The sequence below is a fragment of the Chionomys nivalis genome, chromosome 8 (assembly GCF_950005125.1).
Source record: "Chionomys nivalis chromosome 8, mChiNiv1.1, whole genome shotgun sequence".
Classification (NCBI taxonomy): Eukaryota; Metazoa; Chordata; class Mammalia; order Rodentia; family Cricetidae; genus Chionomys; species Chionomys nivalis.
In genome coordinates this window covers 12718747-12745925 of record NC_080093.1, presented here as the reverse complement: position 1 = coordinate 12745925, position 27179 = coordinate 12718747, and the positions used below count along the sequence as shown (strand labels likewise).

At 44.0% G+C, this 27179-nt stretch overlaps 1 protein-coding gene and 1 pseudogene across 1 annotated transcript; one reads left to right on the top strand and one right to left on the bottom strand.

The window, feature by feature from the left end:
• Positions 1-4695: 4695 nt before the first annotated feature.
• LOC130880452 (40S ribosomal protein S12-like) lies at positions 4696-5085 on the bottom strand (annotated as a pseudogene).
• Positions 5086-8081: 2996 nt separating this feature from the next.
• Gsto1 (glutathione S-transferase omega 1) lies at positions 8082-19807 on the top strand. Its single transcript, XM_057778442.1, has 6 exons — positions 8082-8213; positions 8314-8422; positions 11088-11310; positions 14580-14678; positions 18564-18670; positions 19380-19807. The coding sequence occupies exons 1-6, from the start codon at positions 8180-8182 to the stop codon at positions 19531-19533; spliced, it is 726 nt and encodes a 241-aa protein (XP_057634425.1). The 5' UTR covers positions 8082-8179; the 3' UTR covers positions 19534-19807.
• The last annotated feature ends 7372 nt before the right edge of the window (positions 19808-27179 follow it).

Below are 27179 nucleotides of genomic sequence, written 5' to 3'. Positions count from 1 at the left end.
GTGGCTCCTGGTCATACTTCATCATTTTAATCCCATTCGAGGAACCCCCATAATCTCATATATCAGAAAAAGAAAAGAAGAGCTGTGGTTTTTATCAGCCCTTTGAGATATAACTTGAGAGCTGGAAAATTGTATCTGAGGTCAATACTAAGACATGCAACCGGAACACTCCTGAGAGCCCACATTGACACTAGGGCGTTTTATTCCTGCCGTGGGAGTCTTTCCTCTTAAGCTCTGTAGTTAAAAATCTATGTTAAACCTGTGCTAATAAACTCTCTTTGAGAAGCTCACACCCACGCTCGTTCCTTGAGTTCTTTCATTCTTTCTGTTTTGAGACAGGATCTCATTATAAATTCCTGGCTTGCCTCCAATTTATAGAGATCTGCCTGCTTCTGCCTTCTGAGCGCTGGAATTAAAGGCATCAGCCACCACACTAGGCTTTTTTTTCCTTAGCCAACTCCAAATCTGCTCCCTATTGACTTGTCCTGTAATTCCTGTGTGTGCGTGTGTGGGTGTGTGAGAGCAATCCATGAGTCTCTCTGTCTGTCTGTCTGTCTGTCTGTCTGTCTCTCTCTCTCTCTCTGTGTGTGTGTGTGTGTGTGTGTGTGTGTGTGTATGTAAGTCTTGAATCCTGGTCTTTGCCTGAATTAGGACATTCCTCCAATCCCAAATATGTGAATTTCTTACTAGTTTCAGTGACAGGATGAAGGTTGTGGAGCCACGCTTCTCTCCCTCTCTTCACAGATAATGCCAGTAAATGAGTTACTTCAGAAACATAAATGATCACATTTGTGTCTTTCCATACGCTAGAATTTATTTTAGAACAATAAGCTCACAAGTTCCGTCGATCCACTGGCTTTAGTTAATCAAGTACTCCTAGTTTACGGTGGTGACTGTGGCCATTGGCAATCCCAGTTCCATTCTAATCGCTAATATGAACTCTCAAATTACACACCATTTTACACATACACACACAATATATGTTATAGAATGTGTGTGTTATGGAAGACTAAGAAAGAGTTAAAGAGGCTGAAGGTTCCAAAGGGGCCTCAGTGAAGGCAAGAGTGGAATCCATACAGATGCAAAGAGAAACACCACGGAGGTATAAAGAGAGCACCACCAGGGACCCCAGGCACCCAAGTGTTCTGACATGAGACTGACACACAGAACTCCAAGCAAGGCTCACTGGGCTCCTGCAAATGGCAATGGGTGAACCAGGGTGCTTGTTGCTGAGCTAAAACCCCAAGGTTGTTATAATATGGGGTTATTCAGGGGAAAGCACAGCCTGAAAGCTACTGACCTATGCAATTGCTGCAGTCTGAGGCTGAACACACATTAGAAGGACAGATGTCTGGTGGGAATGCTGTTGTGTGAGGATCTCAGTGACCCCATGCAGGTTTTTTTTTTTTTTGTGTGTGTGTGTGTGTGTGGTAGCTATTATCATGTGTACAAGACCCCCTCTTTGTAAATTCCCAGCTGGACTTGTTTTCCTTGCTTAAACTTCTACTAGTCAATCCAAGGAACTCTGATTCTCATAAATTACAGTTTTTCACTGCAAGAGGAGTCCCCCACCCTTCTAGAGGGCATTATTTAAAGGCAAAGTCCAGAAAAGTTACATTAGTATGGTGTGGGATGACAGGTTCAGTCCTGATTGGCTCGTATCTAGGGACTTTTTAGAAATTTTTTTTGTTTTGTTTTGTTTTTCGAGACAGGGTTTCTCTGTGGTTTTGGAGCCTGTCCTGGAACTAGCTCTTGTAGACCAGGCTGGTCTCGAACTCACAGAGATCCGCCTGCCTCTGCCTCCCAAGTGCTGGGATTAAAGGTGTGCGCCACCACCGCCCGGCAGAAATTTTATATTTGAACCTTGCCTATTGCTTGTCAAGTTTTCTTATCGGCTGACCTTCAGGTGGGGACATTCTGTGGTTCTCTGTACTTTCCAGAGGGCTACTCTGTTACTTTTGCCCCTAGCCATTCCTGAGAACCGGAATGTTTTACGGGAAATAGCTTATACAAGACCCAGTTGGAGGCGGAGGACAAAATGGAGGAACTTTGGTTCTTCACTCTGAATCTTGTAGTAAGTCTGAGGGACTGAAGATGCTGAGAAGCCCCAGGCTGGAGGAGGAAAAAGTACAAATTTGCTCTAACAGGAAATATGGCAAGTTCACTTGGTACTGTAGTCCAGATGATCGACAGTCAATAGGCAGAGCTAAGGAGTAGGTTTTCTGTAGCCCAATAATAGGTTTCTCTGCCGAGGCACTAAGCAGCTCTAGCTTCATGGGAGGAGCTGCAGCAATGGCCAAGAAGGAGTTGGGCTTTTGGGTGCCTTTTCTTTGCTGGAGATTCTCTGAGAGGCTGGGGTTTGGAAAGAGAGAGAAACCATGCAGAAAAGAGCTGGAGGTTCCACCCCAATGCTAAGTAGTGTCTATGCAGTGGTTTTAAGTGAAACAGACATAATGCAAGGCCATCAGGTCTTTTACCCCATTCTACTGCTTATCAGGTAGCTGTGTAGGCTCTGGGAAAGAGTCAGTGGTTTTAGCAAAGACTCAAGTTTCTGCAAAGTAGGGCAACTATTACAGTACACAGCAAAGGTGTTATTTTAGAGGAAACCTCTAAATTTGGGGATCCAGTAACCCATGGCTTAGTGGCATGACCTTGAGAGAAGGTAGCGATTCTGCTGAGGAACCATCTGCCCTTGTACTTGGCTCTGAACACTGACTAAGGGCTTGAGCAGGGACAAGTTCCTTGCTAACACTTTCTCCTCTTTGTTTGCCATTTGTGTAACATCTGAAGCCATCTGGTTTAGTCCTAAGGAACTCATAGAGTATAAACAGTCTGGCCTTGGGACCTAGTCTGTTATTTTGTGTCTGCGGCTGACAGCATGCTTCTACTGGGTAAAACTAGTTAAAGCCTCGGAGGTTTGTCTTGGTGTTTTTTGTTTGTTTTTGTTTTTGTTTGTTCTTTCTCTGGGTTTCCTACCTATCTCAGTTCATCTTAACATTCCACAAAAGCTTAGCACATTCTACTTTTCCTCATGTGATCTGACTTTCTACCGATTGCTTTGTCCTCCAGGGTCTTTGATGTTTCTCTGTTCCTTTGGACTAGAGAACAGGGCTCTCCCACACATGTGCGTGCTCTGTGGCTTCTCTGCAGGGTGAGTTGAGAGTACTTGCTGTGTTGACAAAAGCTTGAGTCAACAGGAAGTCAGTGCTGAGGGAGTAGTGATTGTACTTGGCTTCAGATCAAACATTGCGAAAAGAACCTTTGACTTTTGGGAACTAGAGGCAGGAGGACTGTGAAATAAAGGCCTGTCAGGGTGACACAGCAAAAGTCTGTCTCAAGCACAACAAAGTGGATGTTTACATAACACCTGCACTACAGATGTGTGGTCCCGTTTCACAGTTGGTGCAAGTGGAGAGCGTAAGTGCAGTTGCTGGAGTGTGAGCTTGTTCTTAGTTTACAACTAAAATCCAGTTCTCCTAAAAGATACAAAGCATGCTAGGAGGAGGGCTGTGAGGGAAGCTGGCTGAATTAAATGTAAGGTCAAGTGGGAAGGGGAAATATTTGTCAGTTAAATTATAGCAGCATTGGAGGACTTTTACTTTGCATTTATTAAAATCACTCTTTTTAACCCAGGCAAACTGTTTTCATAACACAGCTCCTTTAGAATAGATTCTTTGTCCTGTTTTAATCTGTTGAGTCTAAGAAAAGGAAATTGCATATGGCATAAATTGAAATATTGCTTCAGCCTGCTCATTTTGAACCCAGATCTCCTGAACTGCATTTCAGATCATGTCTGTCGTCTCCAGAGCTGTTCCCTTCCAGCACTAACTACCCTCTGTGCCTAGAATAGCTTTTCATTTATGGACAATGAAAATGTGCTCTCTACTCTCTGGGGATTTTAGTCCAAGCCATGGGCATCCGTCCTGCGGGTTCAAACAGCAGTGTTGTTGCCTCCCAGCGTACCGCCATTTGAAGACAAATCCCTGCTTTCAGAGTGTTAAGCCGTAAGAAAATGTGATTCTCAGAAAGGACACGATATGGTAGCAGTTTTCGGAGAATCTGGGACCAGACTGCAGTTGGGAAAACAGCTCTGTCCTTTTAAAGTGTATTGATTTTGAGCTAACATCTGAACTGTCTTACTTAGGTCTTCATTGCTGTGAAGAGACATCATGACCACAGAAGCTCTTACAAAGGAAACATTTAATTGTGGTGGCTCATTACAGTTCAGGGGTTCAGTCCATCATGGTGAGGAGTGTGGAGACATGCAGGCAGGCATGGTGCTGGAGAAGTAGCCCAGTGTAAAGACCACACTTCCTCCAACAGGGCCACACCTCCTAATAGTGCCGCTCCCTATGAGTTGGAGGGGGGGGCAAATACATTCAAATGACCACAGACTCTAAAGTTTCTCATCCATGAGATGATGCTATCGACAGCACATTCTCTCTCTCTCTCTCTCTCTCTCTCTCTCTCTCTCTCTCACACACACACACACACACACACACACACACACACACACACAGGTAAACAGTGAACTAGATTATCTTTTAACATACTATTCTGCAGCATTTTAATTTAATAATGTATTTTGAATTTATTTATACTTGCATAAATAGCTCTACTTCATCTTTTAGACAGTTGCCTTTTAACAATGCAAGTTTTTATATTCTCCCACCATGAGCCAAAATATTTATGTATTCATTTCTTGGGTTTAAATTATTCTTTGGTGACACCCTTGATCTGAGATTCTTTACCATACCTCTTAACCCTTGCACAGATGCAGTTAACCACTTTCCTTGGCTGTTCCTCTGCACCCATGTATTAGAGACCTACCCATTCTCCTGGTTCCTTGTCTTCAGCCTTCATTGTGCTGCTTTGGTGCTCAGCACGAAGTTCCCCCACCAACTTGACATACACAGGCCTATCCCTATTGGATGCAAGGACACAAAGATGGGCTTGGCATTTGCCTAAGACAGCGTCACATATGCCACATGCTAGGCTGTCGTGGATGAGGTCAATCTTCAGCACCTCTTGAAAAACAGCAGTAACGTCCCTTACATCTCCAGCAGCAAAGCCTTCCTTGGCCATCGTGGTAGATTATGAGCCTTGGTGGTGACAGGGAAAAGATGCTTTTCTATTGTAAAGAATCAGTGTATTAGCCATGCATGGTGGCACATGCCTTTAATCCTAGCACTTTGGGAGGCAGAGACAGGTGGATCTCTGTGGATTTAAAGTTTGGTCTACATAGTGAGTTCTAGGATAGACAGGACTATGAAGAGAGACACTTTCTCAAAAAGGGAAAAAATCACTTTCTTAAAATGTTTTTCAGAATAACATACAGTAAAATATTGCCTCTGTGAGGACCAGCCTGCAGGAGCTCTGGGTTTGAGGGGAGTCTACAGAGTTGGCAGACCATCAATCAACTTGACTTTTCTATCTGAGAGAGTAAAACTTAATTCTCTGGGGCTGTCAAGGAGGGTTAAACTTAACTCTCTGGGGCCAGTGGAAAGGGGAACTCTCTCTCTTTTTCTCTCTTAGGACATTTCTTTGTTTTTTTTTTCTCTCTTTCTCTTGCTTGATTTTTCCTTTTCAGCTTATATATCCCAGCAAAATCTTTCAAGCAATATAAAAAGTATAATATGGTTGCATTCTATTTTTCAAGTGAATGATTATAATGTATATTATATACAGATAAAAAAGCATGTTTCCCATTCCCCTCACGTGATTAAACATCCCATATACTGTAGATTATAACAAATTATTCCAACAAGCACATATGTTCCTATCCAAGCAACTGATAGTATAAGCGAGCAAGGTATTTTTCTCAGCCATTTCTTTTACTGGCAGCCTGCATTTTGCAGTTACAGAGAAATGATCAATCACTTTATTGCTTATCTCAAAAGGTAATCTTATAAGGAATCTTAAAAGAATCACAAACCTAAACTTTTATTTGTGAAAAAGAGCCATCTCTGTTTAAATCCTCAGGGAGCATATTGTTTTCATCAACATGTTTTTAAATCTATATCTATCTATTTACATATATATATATATATATATATATATATATATATATATATGCTGAGGGCAGAAACGGGCACAAGGAATTAATCATCATCCTTGCTCACCAACCAGTCCTAGCAAAGAAAGACTCACCAGTCAATAATAATAGGGCTGCTTTGTTCTTGTTCCCTGAGCTCAGTGAGTCCCTCACTCAACTATGTAGCTTTCTAAAATTATAGATTATTTTCTTGGGTTTTTCACCTCAAAGCTACCAAAGTTAACAGAAACATCTCAGCCTATTTCTAAGTCATATTTAAAGCTTTGTTTTAGCTATGATGCTTTCTGAAACCTGTGAACACATCTCTCAACATTAAGATGAAAAGATGTTGAGCTAGCTGGGCTTCTGTGACTCAGCTATTTCTCTTAATCCCTAACCTAAGCTACAGTCTATAAGGCTCCTTAAGGGAAACTCATGTGCTCTAGGTGTGTGACACTTCCTTGTTTTATTTTTTGTTCTCTGCAGCCTCTGCTTTATCAGGGGGAAGGGCAACACATATCTTGCTTTTACTTATATTAGGTTTTTCATTAAGCTAACATCTATCATAATCCCTTACTAGATTTATTAAAGGCCATGAATCATCAAAAATCTTTTTTAAACTAAACTATTATTGTATAAAATCATTGCTTCAGTTAAACAGTACAACTTAGGAGGAAATCATCTTCATAATAATCCACAGGTAAAATGCCCAGCAGAACAGGATATTTCCAAGAAATAATCACATTATCTCCCCATGTCCATTCACACCGGGTCAGATACCAGAGAAAAATGGTACTGGCGAACATGTAAGGCATACGAGCAGCAAGATACATTCTGGGGCCGAGGCTCTCAGGGCCTTGCTATCCAGGATTCACCCATCAGAGCTTTCCTTCCTGGTGGGCCAACCCCCTGAGGTCAATTGCCATTTGGTGCTCTCCTCTGACATGGCCACTGGTAATAAAAAATATCCAAAGTTTTCAAATGACTGCAGAGTCTGCCTTGATCATGTCCCTGCCCCCACTTAATCCATGTCACGGCAGTGTCACTGTCTAGAAGATGTCTTCCAGCCGAACAAAAGTGGCCAAAATTCTTGAATCACCCCTTGCTATATCTGCCGGTCAACTCACTTTGGTATTTTCTTCCATACTTTAGTGGACACAAGACAAACCAAGACCAAAAGTGGAGCAAGCTCCAAGGACATTCTCTGCTTCTCCAGTATTAGAGCTGGAAACAAACTCCAGACATATCATTCCCTAAATAGCATCAGAGTTACTGGCTTTCAACCATTGGCTGTGTGAATCCTGGTGCTCAGACTCCGCCCTACTTCCCGACTCTTAAGTGAAATGCATACCCACCCTCTGATCCGCTCTTTTTTCTTTTTTCCTATGAACCCAAGAAGCTAAATTTCCTCAGTCCACTGTGCTTAAGTCAGCTTGTACTCTTTCTAGGACTTCCAAACAAATGCTTTAACGGATGGAATTCTGAGAGCACAACCAGCATTCTGAGACTAATGATATCCAGATGTGTGGTCCTTTTGGTAGGCTAAAATGTGCTTCTGTGGGTGAGTAGGGATGGTGGCTCCAATGTGAGCTAGTCCTGACAGAAAAAGGGAAAGTCTGTCCAGGATGCTAGACCACTTCCAGGGAGTCGTAGGTAACAGCAGGAGCCTTTGAGGTGACCCAGGCCACAGGACCCAAGTCTTGGAAATCTTGGGGCAGAGCAAGAGCTGACAGTAGGGCCCGACGGTTCCTAGCGTCAAGGGTCCCAGCAGCCTAGAGGCCGGTACTATTTGGGCTACCGGGGCATTGGTGGCCAAGGAATGGGTATGGGAGGTAGGGAGGTCGGGGCCTTAGTCCTGTGTGAGGGCAGACAGGCGACCATTTTCTGCCTGGAGGAATGGGGTGTCTCCCAACGTCTCAGCTCTGGCGAATCTCCAGGCGGCCAAGGCGTGATGCAAGGGACCATAGATCCGCTTTTTTAAGCATTGAGCTGTGTGTGGGCGGGGCCAGATCCGGGTTAGTGGGCGCGGTCTGGGCGGGGCTGAGCACTGGCACTTAAGGCAAGCCAAGGCTAGGCCATGTGCTTCCGGAGTCGCCTGCAAACAAGAGAGGGATCTTCGTGGCTCTTGGCCTGCACAGCTCAACGATGTCCAAAGCATCCGCCAGAAGCTTGGGGAAAGGTGAGGCTGTCCGCAGCGGTCAGGCTCCGGGGACCCGGGATGTCCGTGATGTCCCGGATCTCCGTCCATCTGGGCCGTGACCACCTCCTCTCTCCTGCAGGAAGCGCGCCACCCGGTCCGGTCCAGGAGGGTCAGATCCGCGTCTACAGCATGAGGTTTTGCCCCTACGCTGAGAGGACGCGGTTGGTCCTGAAGGCCAAGGGAATCCGGTGAGAAGGAGGGCGACGACTCCCTAGCCGCTGCCCAGGGCTGGTGGCCGGCTTGGCCGCCTCGCCCCACACCCTCAGAATGGTGGTTTGTGTTCAGCCCCCCCCCCTTTTTTTTTTGGTAGGAGACTTAAGTTTCGCCCCGCTTCCAACCGCTTTTATTTTTCAAGGGGAGAATAGCCGCGGACTCCAGGGCTCTAGGTCAGCCAGCCTGTTTAAGCATTCCACGGCTTGGAAAAACAGTTTCTTCAGTGAAGTTAGTGGTTTGCACAAGAATGTTAAACACTGTGGAGGGTGTCTCAGCTCTGGTCCCTGAATTCTTGATCTACTGAGCTTCGCCTTCACCTAGAGGCAAAGGTCACAACTTGACCTGGCAAGCAGAGTTCTGAGTCAACCTTCGTGTACACAGCATAGCTCTAAAAGCCTCTTTGCAAAGCCTTATTATTGAAACTAACAGTAATTGACCTACAGGTCATCTATAATTGACGAGTCACTTGACTTTTCTCTGAGAATAATTATTAGACACCTGCTGTTTGGAAGACCTCTCTAAAGAAAAATTTCATGAATACAGTTGAAGTTTGCAAACTAATTTTAGTCCACAGAGAGAACTGGCTAGACAGGTAACACTTTTCCCTAAATGATAAGATGTATCCTAAAGAAGTATCTTAGAATTAACTCTCATTTCATAACAATTTTGATTTCATTTGGATGAGAGAGCATGGTTTTGGACACATAAGGAAATATTTTTGCTAGTATTTACCTAGTGCAAAGTTTTCTGCGTTACTCAGAACTTTACTACTAAGATACTCAAACTGAATTGAAAACTAAAAGGTATTTGCTGCCTGCATGCAATGGGAAAACCCAAGATCAGGGCACAGTGCCTTGTTTTAATGTGTTTCCCACTGAAACTCTGCGTGGAAAATAATTACATTTCTCACCAGCAGATTTCCCAAAGCAAATTTGAAATTATTTTACCATAACGGAGGAGAGGAAGGCTCTTATTGGGAAGGTGGTACCTTCAGATAGTGCATATAACTATGTTCCCAGATCGATTTTGAACCCCAGGAAACTTTTTCTGGAGCAGTGATATCTTACACAGGCCACTCTGTCGCATGGTTCTCTGTAAGGAGCATCCTGTGAGCGCAGGTGTGGCTCAAAATCCTGGCATTCATTTGTGTGTGTTCTTAGTCTTTACATCCCAGGACCCGCCTTTCATTGTCAAAGTGTAAGCCTCAGAGATGAGCACTGTTGTGTGGCAGAGGGTTTTGGTTTTCCCTTAGCAGCTGGTATGTAGGTTCATTATTCTGTCAGTACATGTATCTTTTAACACACAAACACACACACGCATGCGCGAACACACGCACAGGAGCAATGAACCTTTTTACATGCGTGCATGCGAGCTTACGTCAGTGTTCACATTGAGTATTTGTTTTTGTAAAGGATTATGTAGTTAAATCCATAAACTAAATCTGCTCAGTTGTGGGCAAGGAAACGGGACATCAGAGGTGTCGGGATATCTAACTTTTGAGTGATCGGTCCTTCTGGACACTGCACCTGATTTGAGTTATACAGATATTGCTTTGAGGCTTATAACACTTTCTTCTCTTTAGTCTCTGCAAGATACAGGGTGTATACAATTGCAATCTGGATTTAGCCTGGCTCCAGTGGACTCTTTTATTATTTGTATAAGTTTTAAAAATTATTTTATTTGTGTGTGTGTGAGTGTGTGTATGTGTGAGTGTGCATATGAGTTTATGTGCACCATGTGCTTGCGGGAGCCCACAGAGCAGAAGAGGGCATTGGATCTCCAGGAACTGGGGTTCAGACAGTTGTAAACACTGTCATGGAAACCCAAATCCTTAACCACTGGGCCATCTCTCCAGCCCCCATACTCTTTATGATTTTACCCCCCCCCTTTTGAAAACATATCAACACAATTGGATTTAACCTGATACATTTTAGAAGATGTTTAGGATTTTTTTTTAAAAAAAAAACCATAGTAAGGATTTCAAAATTTATATTAATAAAATGAATTGTTGAATCAATTCAACTCATTTTGAACCGAATCAAAATGAAATCAGTTTTTATCAGGCGATTCTAATATTCTGAGTGTGTATGAGCACAATCCAGTTATTTGCCTCCTATCAAGATCCAGAAGACACCAGCATCCCCATGTTCATTGCAACACTGTTCGCAACAGTGTGACCTATGGCCATGGACAGATGAGCAGATAAAGATGCTTTGTAAATAAGTAGTGTCACACCCTGAGATAGAGTTTCTCTGTGTGGCTTTGGAGCCTGTCCTGGAACTCACTCTATAGACCAGGCTGCTCCCAATCTCAGAGATCCACCTGCCTCTGCCTCACGAGTGCTAGGATTAAAGGCACGTGCCACCACAACCCGACTGAAGGAAAGCCTACAGTGTGTGATGAAGAGGGACCCTTAAGTGAAACAAGTCAAATAAAAACAAAGGTGACCTCTGTGTGGTTAACTTGCAGGAAGGCATGGGAACCAAGTTCTCAATCTGAAAATGTGGTATGCTGACGACAAACGCAGAACTCGCTTCCTATATCTGGGTCTCATCTGCTAAGTAGATAGGAGAACCAATCAATGCTAATTCAGGAAAACAGAAAATGCCTTGCTCTCTTCAATGGTCTTGTGTCTTCCAGGCACGAAATCGTCAACATCAACCTGAAAAACAAGCCTGAGTGGTTCTTCAAGAAGAATCCGGCTGGACTGGTGCCGGTTCTGGAGGACAGTCGGGGTCGCTTGATCTGCGAGTCCCTCATCACTTGTGAGTACCTGGATGAGGCGTACCCGGAGAAGAGGCTGTTCCCAGATGACCCTTACGAGAGAGCTTGCCAGAAGATGACCTTAGAGTTATTCTCTAAGGTACGTGTATGAAATCCTTGCTGGTGTTTTGTCTTAAGCTAACTCAGCGCTGCCCCTTCGTGGTGGTTCAGGGGCTGTGGACTATACTCCACTGCCATGCCCAGTTGGGCTCTCGAGCTCCGCTCCCTGCTTGCCTTTTGCAGTCGGCCCTCTTGGCTCTTTCTCTTGACTCTACCCCTGATGAGTCCCCTCCTCCCGGCCCCGTCTTGCCACATGGCCCCTCATCTCTCTCAGCTTTTGCTGGGAGTCTTTTCCCCTTCTTTTACTTAGTTTAGGAGGCCTTGTTGTATATGCTTGAACCTGCTGCCCTCCAGAAACGTGTCCAGGCAGCTCAGGACTCCAGCTCTGTTCCGATAAGCTTTTCCTCGCTGAGGCTCTGGGCCCTCTGCCCTGGTAACTGTCTGTCTTCTTTGCCTTGCCAATGTGACCTCCATGAAGGGTGTGCGTCCACCACTGATCGCTTACTGCTTGGAAACGTTCAGATTATTAGGTGCTCTGGGGCAGATTTCTTAGGTCATGTGTAAACAGATCTAACACAGAGTGCCCAGAGCGGACTTAAGAGCCGTGGCCAGTCTTTAGCAGTGACGAACCACTGAGGTTTCTGGGGGGGAAATGTGATTTTACATCTTATTTATCGTCAGAATGGATTAATTCAAATTAGTAGTATTAGCGGAGAGATGATGAGCAAAAGCCATGAGTTTAGACACCAGGAATAGCGATTCTCTTACATCCAGTCAGATGAATTACTTTGGTAGTACGGTCAGCATATAAAGGAGCACTTTGTCTATAAAGAAAGAAATTGTTGGGGCTGGAGAGATGGCTCAGTGGTTAAGAGCATTGCCTGCTCTTCCAAAGGTCCTGAGTTCAATTCCCAGTAACCACATGGTGGCTCACAACCATCTGTAAAGAGGTCTGGAGCCCTCTTCTGCCTTCAGGCATACACACAAACAGAATATTGTATACATAATAAATAAATAAATATTTAAAAAAAGAAATTGTTTTAAAAAATATTTAGAAGAAGGGAGATGAATAAGGAGAACATTCTGGTTTGAAGACACTGCAAAACAGCAGGGGATCATCTGGCTTAGTAGAATAAAGGCAAAAGAGTAGAGGACGTGGCTGGAAATTTACATGGAATGCTGGAGGGTGTGGATATAAGTGCCAAGGTGGCTGGGGAAACGCTCTGTATGCAAGAGAACTTCTCTGCAAGCACAAGGCCTCCGGTGCAAATCCTCAGCACCCCATAAAAAGCTGGGTGTTTGTGTGCCTGAAGCCCCCACATTGTTGGTGTGTGTGTGTGGGGGGGCACATGTAGTGGCAGGGGAGGGAGAGCTCCCTGCCCAGCTAGCCTAGGCACAAATTTCTGACTCAGAGAAAGTCCCTGTCCTATAGCAGTAAGGTGACGAGTGACCATGTTCTGCTTCTACATGCACATGCATGGGTGTACTGCACCCACACACTCCAGTGCATATGACCCCTCCCCAACACACACACACAAACACACACACACAGATACAGACACACATGTACACACACAGATACAAACACACGCGCGCGCGCACACGTTTTATGATTTATTTACTGACTAGAAAGAAAGTGCAGAAAGCAGCACTAGGGTTGCCGCCATTCTTCCTGTTTATCTGGGGAAAGGGCAGCCTCTACCACATGCTCCTGTGCTGGAAGCCATGATTCATCACAACAGAGGTGCCCTCTGGCCTGCTGGAGGGGCTAGTCATCTTCACCCCTGGGCACTTGCAAAAGAGACCCAAGCTAAGACAGTACTATGTAAAACCCAAGCCACACAAAATGCATATTTAGGGAAAGCCAAAATTGAGAGCATTGCAATGGGGAACTGACAAAATAATATTGAGCAGCTACTAAGGGACAGTATGGGTCAAAGATGGCAGTGTGGATGGAAGGGCTGTGTGCAGGTCATCAGCCCCCAAAAGGGCCAGTTGTACTGACATAGATGGGAGTTCCTGAGACTGAGTGGGCTGGCTTTCCTTTCTCACAATGAGGTCATCCCAAAGAGCTGAGTATCAAAACTCACAACTCCAGCTGCACTCATTAAAGCTTCGGCGACCACACCTGTCACGTCTTCGGGGACTCAAGTCCACTTTGAATTGTCGTTTGTGGGTCTAAGAAGAGCTCAGAAAACTGTTCTTCCCAGTTCCCTTTGCAGCTGGGGCCATGGCCTGTGGCCTAGGCCCTTCCTGTTAGATACCCACGGGAGCTGTTTACTGAGATAAGGGCAGGGTGAAGAAACAGGCCTGGTGTGGACGGCTGGTACCGGCCAAACAGGTGGCAGAGCTCCTAGTTAGAGGGGTGGTGGTGGTTGCAAGATTAAATTCTAGGGAGCAGTGGAGTTTCTAGTCGTCCCAGTGCCCATTAGTGCTCACTAGTGCTGGCAGCAGCTGACACCTCTTGGTTGGTCTATCTCAGTGTGATTCTAGAAAGTTCCAATGGTTCCAGGGCTATTTGGTCAGTTCTAGGCTGCTTGGTGTCTATTTATGAAATTTCTGGCTCAAATTTGCCAAAGTGGTTTCCATTTCCTGCAAATTATGAAACCATGCAACTTACATCCTGGTGCACAGCAAGGTTTGTGAGCACAGACTGCAACTTACATCCTAGTGCACAGCAAGGTTTGTGAGCGCAGCTGCGGTCTCCTCAAACGCTGGGACTTGGCCCACACTTGTCTCTATGGCGTTCTGGAGGGGTGTGAGGACTATGAGGGTCCTATTGTGTTCCAATGTGTGTGTGTTGGGTGTGAGGACTATGAGGGTCCTATTGTGTTCCAGTGTGTGTGTGTTGGGTGTGAGGACTATGAGGGTCCTATTGTGTTCCAGTGTGTGTGTGTTGGGTGTGAGGACTATGAGGGTCCTATTGTGTTCGAATGTGTGTGTGTTGGGTGTGAGGACTATGAGGGTCCTATTGTGTTCGAATGTGTGTGTGTTGGGTGTGAGGACTATGAGGGTCCTATTGTGTTCGAATGTGTGTGTGTTGGGTGTGAGGACTATGAGGGTCCTATTGTGTTCGAATGTGTGTGTGTTGGGTGTGAGGACTATGAGGGTCCTATTGTGTTCCAATGTGTGTGTGTTGGGTGTGAGGACTATGAGGGTCCTATTATGTTCATGTGTGTGTGTTAGGGGCATGACTATGAGGGTCCTATTATGTCTGTAGGGGGCAGGACTATAAGGGTTTTAGTGTGTGTGTGAGGCATTAGCCTCACACTGATAAACTAAAAAAAAAAAAAAAATTATTCTGCCCAGGTGCCCTCCTTGATTTCAAGCTTTATTAGGACGAAGAAGAAGGAAGACCATCCTGGCATAAAAGAAGAATTGAGGAAGGAAATGAGCAAGCTAGAGGAGGTACCCATTCTCTTGGCTTTCACCATAACAAATGATAATCTCTATTTAACATTCTTCCTTCCCCTCCTCCTTCAGATGCTCACTCTCACATGGCTTTCTGATAATTAGAAATAGTAACAAATAACAATAAGTTACAACCGACTTCTGTAAACTGTTCTATTGATATAAATCAAAACACCTGAAACACCTAAAAGTACCATCACTGACTTGTTTTTATCTTTATTTAGTTTTTTGAGACAAGTGTTATTGTATCCCAGGCTAGCCTCAAACCCACTATGCAGCCCGTACTGGCCTTAAACTCATGATCCTCCTGCCTCAGCCACCTGAGTGCTACTGTTGCAGGCATGCATGACCACACATGGCTTATGGGCTTGTGTATTTAGTATTTGGTACATCAGCATTAAAGTAACAATGAAAACAATGTTACCTCATTTCCACAATGTGTCACCTGTTTCCACTTTTCCACTTGTTTCCAGTCTATGTTCTTGTATTTCACAAGAGAGTTTAACCTGGTTGTAATCCACAGCGGATGTCACGCTATTGCTTTTCCCTGCTGCTGATGCAGTAAACATTTCCCTCTGTGAAGTCTGCCAGGAATGCAGACACCTGAGGAGGCCCAGATTTCTGTTTCTTGGGGAGAGCTGTCCTTTGGACCTTGAGATAAAACGTTCTGCTTGGTCTTGAGCTGCTAGTTCACACTTAGCCACAGGGTTTGCTGAGGGAAGCACAGATGCTGCCTTCAGTGGGAATGCAGCCAAGCATTTTATCACAGAGCATGGGCTTTATTCTGGTTTTTTCCTGAAGTTTATTTCACTATAGCTTGTTACTAATTTCCTATTTTTAAGACTTTATTCTTTATTACTTTTAATTATGTGTATGTGAGGGGAAGGGGCAGGTGGGTGCATCATACCTGCCTCCTTGGATTGGAAGGCAGTTGTGAGCCACCTGACATGGGTGCTGGGAACTAAACTCCAGTTCTCTAGAAGAGCAGTACGCACCCTTAACCTCTGAGCCACCTCTCCAGCTCTAATCTGCTAATGCTTACTCCATGAGGGTTGAATGTTTCTGGTATCTGCTATATCTATGAAAATGTTCACGAACCCATTCCCTTTAACCCGAGGGTGGTTGCTTACTGGGCCAAGATCACCTGATACAGCACAGAGGAACTAAACCAGGTCTTGGGGGGTCCACAGCAAAAACGTAAGCTGTCTCAATTTTTATTGAGCAATCAGACTTTTTATACCTTTGTCAGAAACAGAGTCTAATGGCAGTTGCCAGGATCAATACAGTTGTAGTTGCTAGGATACAATGATGTTTGCAAGCTCTACAGGCCAGGGTACACAAGATTAAATGTCTTAAGGGCAGTTGTCCTGTGAAGTGACCACACTTGCTTCCTTGACTACTAAGGGAACATACAGAGGAAGGCAGAGCAGCCTGAACACTTCCCTGCCTGAGGGAGTGCTTGATTTCTCAGGAAGGGAAGGACACACAGTGCCCCAGGAACCAGGAACTCTATCAAACCTGAAAACCCTTTGACTCATGCCTCCCAAGACGGCTGGGCCAGGCCAGGCCGTGGTTCCCACAGTGGACTTACAGGGCATGGCATCTTGCTCAGTGGACTTTCACATGTATTATAGACTCAGTTAATAAAGAATTTCTCTCCACGTGCACATGGGTTTGACCTACAATTCACTATTCTGATACCTTGATTTGGGTCTGGTATCATGAATATCCTAATCTCCTAAAAATGAGTTGGGTAACTTCCCTTATTTCTCTAGCTCCTGAAACAGTTTAACAGTGCATCTCAATTTGTGCCTGCTGTACTGGGCAGTTCAGTTTCTTTAATTCTTTGTAGGGTTTTGTATTTGTTCCTAACCCTGATTTTCTGAAGGACAGCACGGAGGCTGGAAAGATGCTGTCCACATTCTTCAGGTTCATATTTTAGTGTGAGAAGACAATTGATCAGACATAAACAGTGTGCCCATGCTGTACGAGATCACACAGCCCCCCAGGAAGACAACTGATCGGACATAAACAGTGTGCCCATGCTGTACGAGATCACACAGCCCCCCAGGAAGACAACTGATCAGACATAAACAGTGTGCCCATGCTGTATGAGATCACACAGCCCCCCAGGAAGACAACTGATCGGACATAAACAGTGTGCCCATGCTGTATAAGATCACACAGCCCCCCAGGAAGACAATTGATCAGACATAAACAGTGTGCCCATGCTGTATGAGATCACACAGCCCCCCAGGAATACTGTAGAGGTCATTTGTAGTGGGCAAATTGGTTTGGTTCTGGTCTTTTAAAATTCTTTGACTGTGTCACAATATGAAGATAATGAGTTTCAGTCAAATTCACCCTACCTTCCTACATCAGGTACAGGTTTAATCAACCAAATAATATTCTCAATTTCCCTCTTCGGTGAAACCCTAGTATCGACTAGTATTAAACTTCAGAAACATCCCATTTGAATTAAGTGCTACTCAAATAATTGCCACCTGTTAATACTTAATTCTGTCCATTACTGGGATATTTTAACTATATTTTTAACGAAAAATTTACATTCAGAGAACCACCCAATACATAAAAGAACAACTTGACAACTTTTTAAAAAGTAAAAACATTATAGTACCAGCATCCATATTAAGAACCAGATAGAGAGTTTGGGTTATTTCATACTTTGCACAAACACAGCTATACAATGTGCCGTCATAGCTTCTTATACTCTACTTTAGTGTTTTAAGATTCATCTACACTGTGTCCTTTCCACTTGCTGTCCAGTGTTCTAAGGTTTGATAGTAACAAAAATTCTTTACTGTACATTGGAGGGGAGCAAAGCTCACAGCTGAGCTATTCCTAACAGTGCTACAGTGAACATCAGTGTGGGGGTCTCCGTGACCACCAGGGTTCGCAGAGTAACAATTCGCATGAGGCAAGAAGGAAGTTTGGCTCAACACGCCTCGGGAGCTGGTGTTCATTTAAACTTCTAGGACTGACACCAGGCAGTTAATTTTAGGCCTATTTAAGTACAGTACAGCCCTTTGTACACAGAGGCACAATGTCATCAAAACGCTTCTCAAAGCGCACGTCTGTAAGACGGGCTGCAGAGAAAGGTGCCGTGTGTTACCTTACTGACCTAGGGGAGGATTTGGTCAGACAGATAGTGTTGAGGTCATCTGGGCTATCAGCCACCTCTGATCCTGGATTTGGGAGCTTGAGGTAGCCCTTGGCCATATGATAACACAAAGGTCACCTAGACTATTAGCCACCTCCAGTTATGGCTGTGGGAGTTTTGGGGGAGCCATATCTAGCAGGGGGGTTACCTAGGGTATTAGACAGCTCCACTCCCGGCCTTCTGACCAGAGCAGGTCATACATCTCTTCCTTTAAAAATACAACCCTGCCTTTTAACATTCCTGGTTTCCCTAGTGCTTGTCTGTGAGTACTAGGACCTTTGTGTTCCCAGCATATGTATACTACAGTGGTTCTCAACCTGTGGGTCCTGACTCCTTTGGTGGTCGAGCAACCCTTTCACAGGGGTCTCCTAAGACCACCAGAAAACACAGATATTCACATTAAGATTCATAACGGTAGAAAATTACAGTTACAAAGGAGCAATGAAAATAATTTTATCATTGGGGGTCACCACATCATGAGGTTCTGTATTAAGAGGTCACAGCAATAGGAAGGTTGAAGCCATTGGCACACTATCTATTTAGATTTCCAATTAGAATGTCTGGGCTACGGAGGAGTTTTAGCCATATAAAACCAGGATAAAAGGGACTTAGACATGCTCTACCTGATTTGCCTCTGTTGTTTCTGATGACGGATTTTCTGGTTGCACAAATAAACTCTTTTTATCTTCTTTAACATCCAGGCTATGACTAATCGGAAGACAGCCTTCTTTGGTGGGGATTCTCTCTCTATGGTTGATTATCTCATGTGGCCTTGGTTTCAACGGCTGGAAGTACTGGAACTCGATGAGTAAGACATTTGAATATTTTGTGCATAATTTGGGATGAGAGTTGGAATACTATATATGCAATTTTCTGAACTAAGGTAAATATTTAATGTCACTGGCATGATGAGAACCAGCAGAGAGGAAAGTCCTGGGTGTACAGAACCTGTCAGGCTACCTGTGCATCGTCATCCTCAGACCCCAGGGAGCAGGAGGCACGTATCTGTGGCATGAGTAGAACATTTAAAATTTACCCTCTGCTGCGTGAAAATCCACAGGGGTAGACTTTTTTTTTTTTTTTTTTTTTTTTTTTTTTTTTTTTTTTTTTTTTTTAAGAATTGACCACGTCTTACTTTTCCACCTACTCTAAAGATTTCCATACTGCTTTTCTAAACTCCTGGCCACACTAGCTTACTTCTGCATCTTAGAAATGACAGCTGTCTGGGGCAGCCTCTACCCACATTTCATAGAGACAATAGGTATTCACCACTTAGCTGTCAATCTCAGTCTGAAGGTCTATAACTGGACAAGTCTCTCACTCTTCTTCTTGGCTTCCTCCTCTGTGAAACAAAGACCCCGACGATAGCCCTCAAATCTAAAGTTCCGGCTGGCATTTTAGGTGTTCTCAAATATACCTTTTAAAGGTTTAGGGGGATAAGCTGCGGTGGTAATTTGGGACTCTGGGATGCCCACCTGCTTCATCTAGCTCACATCTCTTGTCTTGTCTTCCCACAGGTGTATAGCCCACACTCCAAACCTTAAGCTCTGGATGGCAGCCATGCAGAAAGACCCCACAGTATCATCTGAGTTAATTGATGCCAAGACCTTTCGTGGTTTCTTAAGTCTCTACCTACAGAACAGCCACGAGGCCTGTGACTGTGGGCTCTAAGGGCATGAGTCCTTGGTGAATGATATGAATGACAAGCTTTCATTTAGCCCAATATTCTCCCTGGCTCATTTCTTACTGATTTGACCTTATGGCCTAATTGGGTTTCCTCCAGGCCCCTCTACTGCTGTATTTCTATTTCAGAATAATCAATTCTAGTGGTCCTAACACTTCACTGAAAACCCCCAAACCATCACCTCTAGTTTAAACTCCTGATTTCAAAAATGTCAAATTTTGTATTCCTTATTTTTAAATTAAAAACTTTGATTTCCCATTATTTCCTTCATTAATTCTCTTATTCTTATTGTGACCCTTGAATGCTAAATCCAAAAAGCGTCAAATCAGCGTGACTGGGTAGCCGCCTCGAGTTCCCAGCTTCTAATTTCATTTCAAAGAAAACGAAAGAAAGAAAAAAACAAAGGAGGACAGATACAAAGAAAGAAAGAAAGAAAGAAAGAAAGAAAGAAAGAAAGAAAGAAAGAAAGAAAGAAAGAAAGAAAAAAAGAAAAAAGGATCGCCGGGGATGGGGCAGAAGATAGTTATGGAGCCCCTGGAGCAGATGTTACTGGCAGAGAGGCCATGGGTGATGGAAACTGAACTTTCCTCTGGAAGGGCAGCAAACACTCCGAACCACCCCTGAATCACCTCTCTAGCTCCTACTTCTAACCCCTTTCAAATCCCTCCTTCCAAATTCCATTATTAGACAGAAATTGGTGTCTCATATGCAATACCGTTAAGAGCACATCAGCCAATTCAGTATATAAGACTGGATAAGTAAAGGGTGAAATTTCCCCATTAAGAAAGGTTAATCAGATCACCTCCACACGAGAAGGTAGACAGAGCCTCATTACATTCTAGGGATGATGTGGCTGGTTCGGAAGTTAAGCCAGGGTGATGGCAGAAGGATCTGGAAAACATATCCCGGAGGACCTTAGCAATGACATCCACCCCGATCGGCTGGCTGGTTTTCTGATGTGTTTTGCCAGCGAGAATCATGGGGTGATTCGTTCTTCAGAGCGCCATAACAATCACCCAGGGCTGGGCTCAGCCTCTGCGACTTAGCCTCCCAGTGATGCGGGGCCGCACCCTAGGGAACCGGTTGACTTCACAAACGGGACTACCAGCGTCCTCGCTCCGGGCGGAGCCACCTGTGACCCAGGCCCCAACGGCTCCTCGCGGGTTTCCAGTAGGATGTGAGTCCAGATGTTCGGGCGCATCGCCTCCTACCCGACCTCCTCTTTCTGCAGCCATAGACTTCTAGCCGGACCGCCATTTCTCCAGCTAGCTGCGGTACCGCGGCCGTCTATTGGCTCGCTCTTCCAAACTCGTCGGGTATTGGCTGGAGCTCAGGAATCGGCGACCAATTGCGGAGCAGAGCCGTGCGAAGGGGCGGGTCCGCCTTTACGGCTGTCGCCCCGCCACCCAACTCGGGTGGGAGAGGTAACCATTGGAAGGTTCCTCGGGGGCGTCTCTTCTGCCACCGCCACTTGTATTGGAAGAGAAGCGGAAATTGAGGTCAATTTTGAACTTTGGGAACTTCTCAAATTTTTGTTCTCAGAAAAGGATTGCTAACTTTAAAATTTTAACTTTCTATTTAAAAGAAAGCCCACGTATTTAATCATAGCTGGTGTTGTATTTTCTTAAATTGACACACCAAAAAGAAAAAAAAAAGTGCTTAGGTAACATGGCACTAGGGTAAAGAAGAAAGAAAGCTGGGCGGTGGTGGCGCACACCTTTTATCCCAGCACTCAGTAGGCAGAAACTAGTGGATGTCTGTAAATTCAAGGCCAGTTTGGTCTACAAAGGGAGTTCCAGGACAGCCAGGGCTACACAGAGAAACCCTGTGTAGAAACAGCAAGTTCCAGTTTCTAAAAACAAAAACAAAGAAACAAAACAACAACAAAAGTCAATAATCTAAGAAAAAGAAGGGGTCTTTAAGCCAGATACCAGTAATCAAAATTAAATTGTTTTCATTTTCTGGTTTGGATGAAGACTGACAAGTAGCATCCCACAGTCAAGAGTTCCTGACTTCAGCTTGGCATTAGTGGATTTGTGTTTTCTGATGAGGTCACAAGCAAGCAGGAGACTTTCATTTCAGGGACTGCCTGTCTTTTGAAGGCTATGAAAGTCAAATAATAGTAAACAGAACAGTTAATACCAAAACAAAACAAAAAACAAAAAAACTTGCCAGATGAAAAGCACATGGCAAGTAGTAAATGCTTATCATACTTATGCAAAAAAAACTTCTAAACCACATGGTATTCTTACCTCCACTAGAACAACACGGCATTAGAATATCAGGCTATAAGAAGTTTTTGTTATTTGGCCAAGGCAATGCAGCTATTAAATGCTGAAGTGATTCAAATGTAGCTTGTGGTGTAAAGTCGGATCTATAAAGATCTTACTCAACAGCTCTTGCATTTAGAGATGAAACCAAGACAGAATAATATGATCTGTTCTTATCAGCGATTCCATATTCTCCAATTTAACGGCTTTAGAACAAAAGAAAACTTGCATAGGTATTGACTACAGTCAGACAGCAGTTCCTAAGCAATGCAGTGTAACAACTTTATATAAAGTTTCCCTGTGTTGAGCTTTGGAAGAACTCTAGAATTGGTCTGATGAATTTGGGAGGATGTGGTTAGATTACTTGACAATATGACATCATTTTATATAAAGTTTTTGAGCATTCAGGAAATTTGGTGTTCAAAGAGGACCCTGGGGGTAATTCTGGTGGATACCGGAAATGGCTTGATTCAGATCCACCTTTTTTGGTCACACCACTATCATGGTTTGGTTTTAGCAAGGGATACTGATGCTTTTGCTTGGGTTTACAAACTTTGATGTCAGAATCTTGAAATTTTGTTTTTGATTATTCAAATATTATCAAGATGCATAAATGTATTACATGTTATAAAGATAAACAGGAACGGGGAAGCAGAAGTAAGTGCTTTAAGAAAGTCTCCTTTGACTCAGTTTTTCTTAAGGAAGGGAATGGTCTTCTTGTGGTAGCTTTAGAAGCCTTGCTTCTATGTCCCAAAGTCAACGTCATAGGAAGTGATCCTCACTCCCTGCAAACCTGGAACAAAGGCAGATGTAAAGATAGGGCCCTTTTCCTCATCTGACTTCTGGAATTTAGTGAACGATGATGGAGCACCCCATATTGTAATCCCCCATGTCCTGTAGGCTTTGAAAGAGATTGCAATAGAGGAATATACTTTCTGCAAGTATTACAGACTGAAATGACTTTTTTTTTAAAAAAAAAAAAAACAAAACTCAAGCCAGGTATATTATGTAAACCTTTAATTCCAGCACTCTGGAGGCAGAGGCAGGTGCATCTCTGTAAGTTTGAGGCCAGCCTGGTCTACAAGTTGAGCCCCATAACAGCCAGAGCTACATAGTGAGACCCTGTCTTGAAAATATAAAAGACCCAATGAAACAAAACAAAAGAAACATATAAACACACACACACACTCACAGAGAGAGAGGGGAGGAGGGGAGGGGGGGAAGAAAAACTTATTCCTCAAAACAAACTGAAATAGAGTGAAGAAATTATTTCCATTCTGAAAACGCATAAGTCATTGATCATCATGATCAAAGATTCCTGTGTTTTCACAAAAGCAGATCTATGGCAGGGGAGATGGCTCAGTAGACAAAGTGCTTGTTGAGAAAGCATAAGAACCTTATCTCTAGCCCCAGAACCCGGATACAAGGCCAGGTGTATTGTAACCCAGTCCTCGGGAGGCAGAGGTGGATCTCTGGGGCTTTCAGGCCACAAGCTCAACCAAATCAGCAAGTTCCATGTGTGGGACCCTGTGAGATCTTGACTCAAAAGACCCCTGACCTCCCCATACATGTTTAGACGAGTGCATATGCAACTTCACACACACACACACACACACACACACACACACACACACACACACAGTGGATATGATTATATTTCAGTTACCTGGAAACTTTTTGGAATAGCTTTCTATGAACTTATTGCATTTTTTTTTTTGTGCTTTAGTTGGTCAATATAATAGAGAAGCAAGCATGAAATAGCACAGAGGAAACGTTTGCAAAAAAACATTTAGGAGTTACCTACTGAATCTTTAAGAGGAAGCGGAGAACAAGCTTAAAGGTCATGATTAAAATCCTTCTGGGAAAACTGTTGTGATCTTTGGCGAGATTAAAACTCACATTATTGAAATGTCGCCTGCAGCATTCAACACTTTCAGCCAGCATTAAACTGCGAACTGGTGAAATGAGTGTTGTGAGCTGGAGTCTCATTCTGATACGCCCGACAAAGCTCGATTGCAATGTGTGTCTTCTTTATGGATGCAAAATGGGAAGGCGCCGTGCTGCTAAAATGCATTTTTATTCATTAATATTTCTCTTTAATTTTGAGGTACACTGAGTTAAAACTCTACTGATGAGGTCTGCATGATTTCATTCCATACCCAAACCATCATGTACATACCGTTAAAGTTGTCATCTTAAACACAGCAAGTGGAGGTCTAAGGGGCTCGGGATTTATTTGCCCAAGTGCCAGAAATCAGGTCTCACTACCATGTAGCTCCTATGCCCGTTTTGAGAAACCTGCTTCCCATAGATCCATAGATGAAGAAAGCTGCTTCTCACCTCCGTCCTAACTACTCTAAATAGCCTGCATCTCAAAACTTGACCTTCCATAAACAAGCCTCCTCCTCCTCCTCCTCTTCCTCCTCCTCCTCCTTCTTTCCCTCTTCCCCTCCTCCTCTTTCTTTTTTCCTTTGTTTTTGAGACAGGGTCACTATGTAGACCTAGTTGGCCTCAAATTCATGGTCCTCTTGCCTCAGACTCCAAGTTCTAGAATTATAGCATGCAACCCAAGAGCTTCCTTAGGCAAATCTTTAACCAGTGACATTTCCAGCTCGCAGATTTAGTTTCCTTTAGAAGGAGAGAATCATGAGGGGAAAAATTGGAAATGCAGTCTCTTCTGGCATACTAGAACATTTTAGTTTGCAAATGGAATTCCCATTCTGAACATTGTTAGCTCAACCATTCCAACATAAACTATGAATGCCCAAAATAAAACCACCAGGCTAACTTAGGCCAACTGTTGAATTTCATGCAACGCAAAGAGCTAAGAATGCTTTCCGACAATACTGTTTTAAGCAGCTAAAGGTATCAAATATAAACCATAACTTGTGATGTAGAAATCATACCAATGTGAGCCACTCTGAGTGAATGGTTTATGGTTTGTGGGCTTGGAGTGATGTGTCAACATTTGTACATCTATCGTAATGAAGGCACCACTCTGACTGGGATATTAATAATACAGGAGGCTGTGTTGGAGCTCGGGAGAACATTAGATACTGCTATGTCTTCTGCTTTATGCTGTTGGGGACCTAAAGCAGCTCTAAAAGTTAGAGGCTGTTAAAACATATATCAAGCTCAGTGACCCTGAGTCGGGTTTTACTGGTGCACAGCTGTGCCCATTCATTCATATACTTCCTATGGCTGTTCTTACGCTACAAGAACTGAGCAGCTGCGACCTGAAAAGCCTTCAATGTTTACTCCACGGGGAGAAGTTTTCTGACTGTCGATTCTATTGCATCTGGTACTGACTAAGCTGTTGGATGATAGTGTTGTCCCCAGAGTGAAAATTCTTCTCCTCTCCTACATTTACCAGTTGTGGGACATTTAACAAGTGCTTAATCTTGTTAGCCCCCCATTTACTTACCTTTTGAATGGGAAAATAAGTCCTACAGGACACTTCCAGGACCAATTTAGGGCTTAAATGAACTAAGAAAGCACCAAACAGGTCAACAATAGTTCATTTTGATTTTGAAATTCTGCCTTTCTCTTATGCTTTCGCTTTTAGAATCTGGGTGTGTTTTCCTCAGTTACCTGCTATGTTTATGTGAAAGGTGAATGAGAAAAACAAATAAAGGCTATAACAGCTCCTAAAGGTTGAGGGGTTTTTTCTTTTTTCTTTTTTTTCTTTTTGGTTTTGTTTTATTTTATTTTATTTATTTATTTATTTATTTATTTGAGACAGGGTCTCTCTGTAGCTTTGGGGCCTGTCCTGGAACTAGCTCTCATAGACCAGGCTGGCCTCGAACTCACAGAGATCCACCTGCCTCTGCCTCCTGAGTGCTGGGATTAAAGGCGTGCACCACCACCGCTCGACTGAGGTTTTTAATAGATGTAAGGAAGAATACAGCAGAAACATCTGGAGAGTCCAGAGTGAATGTAACTGGCAGACTGAGGAGGGTGGGGGCGGGGAGACAGGAGAGTCCCTGGGCTGGAGAACTTTAGTGTGGGGGGCAGGGTGTGCCAGCCAGAAGGACCCTGTAACAGATAGGGATTGAAGGATGCTGGGAGAACCTGGTGGCCAGCATTTGCTTTGATATGCTAACAGACACCTCCTCTGTCCTGGGTTTGGTGCACTAGTCTGCTGAGAAGCCACCTCCTTACCCCACCTTAGTTATCACGGCATGGTGATGTTTCTCGTCTCTTTACCATTAAAGCTTTCCTCCATCATGTGAGTTCCAGGGAAGTAGTTGCCTGTGCCTGCATCGGTCAAAGTGGAAGTGTCAGCAAAGCAAAAACTGGTCTTCATTAACCGATCAGGTTTCTAGCGGCACCTGTGCTCTTCCAAGCATTGATCCAAATGGTCCCGCTAGTCCCTAATTCCAATATAAGACCTATCAATGATACATTGGCATTTAGGCTTAACTCCCGTGGGATCACTGGATTCTTGGCTAAAGCTGTGGTTTAATTAGTGCTGAAGATTTCAAAGATTTTTATTTTCTAGAAAAAATTTGGTTATTAGCCAAGACATTCTGGAGGGGTGAGAATTCCAAAGGCCCAGAACCGTTTGTCCTATAAGCCCTATGATAAGACTCTGTTATGTTAGTGAAACGTTAGATTCAGCAACGAAGCTGCCCTAAGTGCTGTCGGTTTTTCTGGAGATCAACTCTCCGCTGTTGCAGCCCAGGACAATGAGCCTTTGAAAAGTCATTGGGCTTTTTAAATCCTTTGACTCTGCTAATTGTTCACTTCGGACAAATAATGTCACTTTTCTGGGGGCACTTTTGCAAAGGAGGAGCAGTGTTGACCACACAACACGGAAGTTTAGGAAATGGAGTAAATCAGAAATAATTGAGAGTGACTGAGACACGTGATGCTGTTCTGCCCTTCCTTTCATGCCATAAAATGTGTGTGTGAGCCATTTCCACCTCTCTCCAGCCTGGAAAGTTAAAGGAATTCTCTTTTTCACTTGCTGCCATTCAGGGTCTCAGCTGGCCAGTGTCAGTATCAAGGCCAGCTGCCTCCTCGACCTCACGTAGATGGGCGCTGGGCTGCTGAGCTTTTTGTCTTTTTCACTGAAGGACTTGTGTCCGAAAGTCAGGCTGGAGGAGGACTCAGAAACGGGGTCTTGTTCCTCCTCACTGCCAGTTTTTCAAAACCTGGGTAGAAATCTCACAAATGGAATATCAGGGAGAGGTGAGAACAGTGTGGACGGGAAGCTGCCATTCTCTTCCTGTTGAGGACCCACCAAATGCTTTCCCTGTGTGTCTGAAGCAATAGGTATTTTCTGGGGCACTTATTGCTTCCCTTGTCCATTTATGGACTTCCATATCTGGGGAGGTGTCTTGGTGAGTGCTAGATTGTCC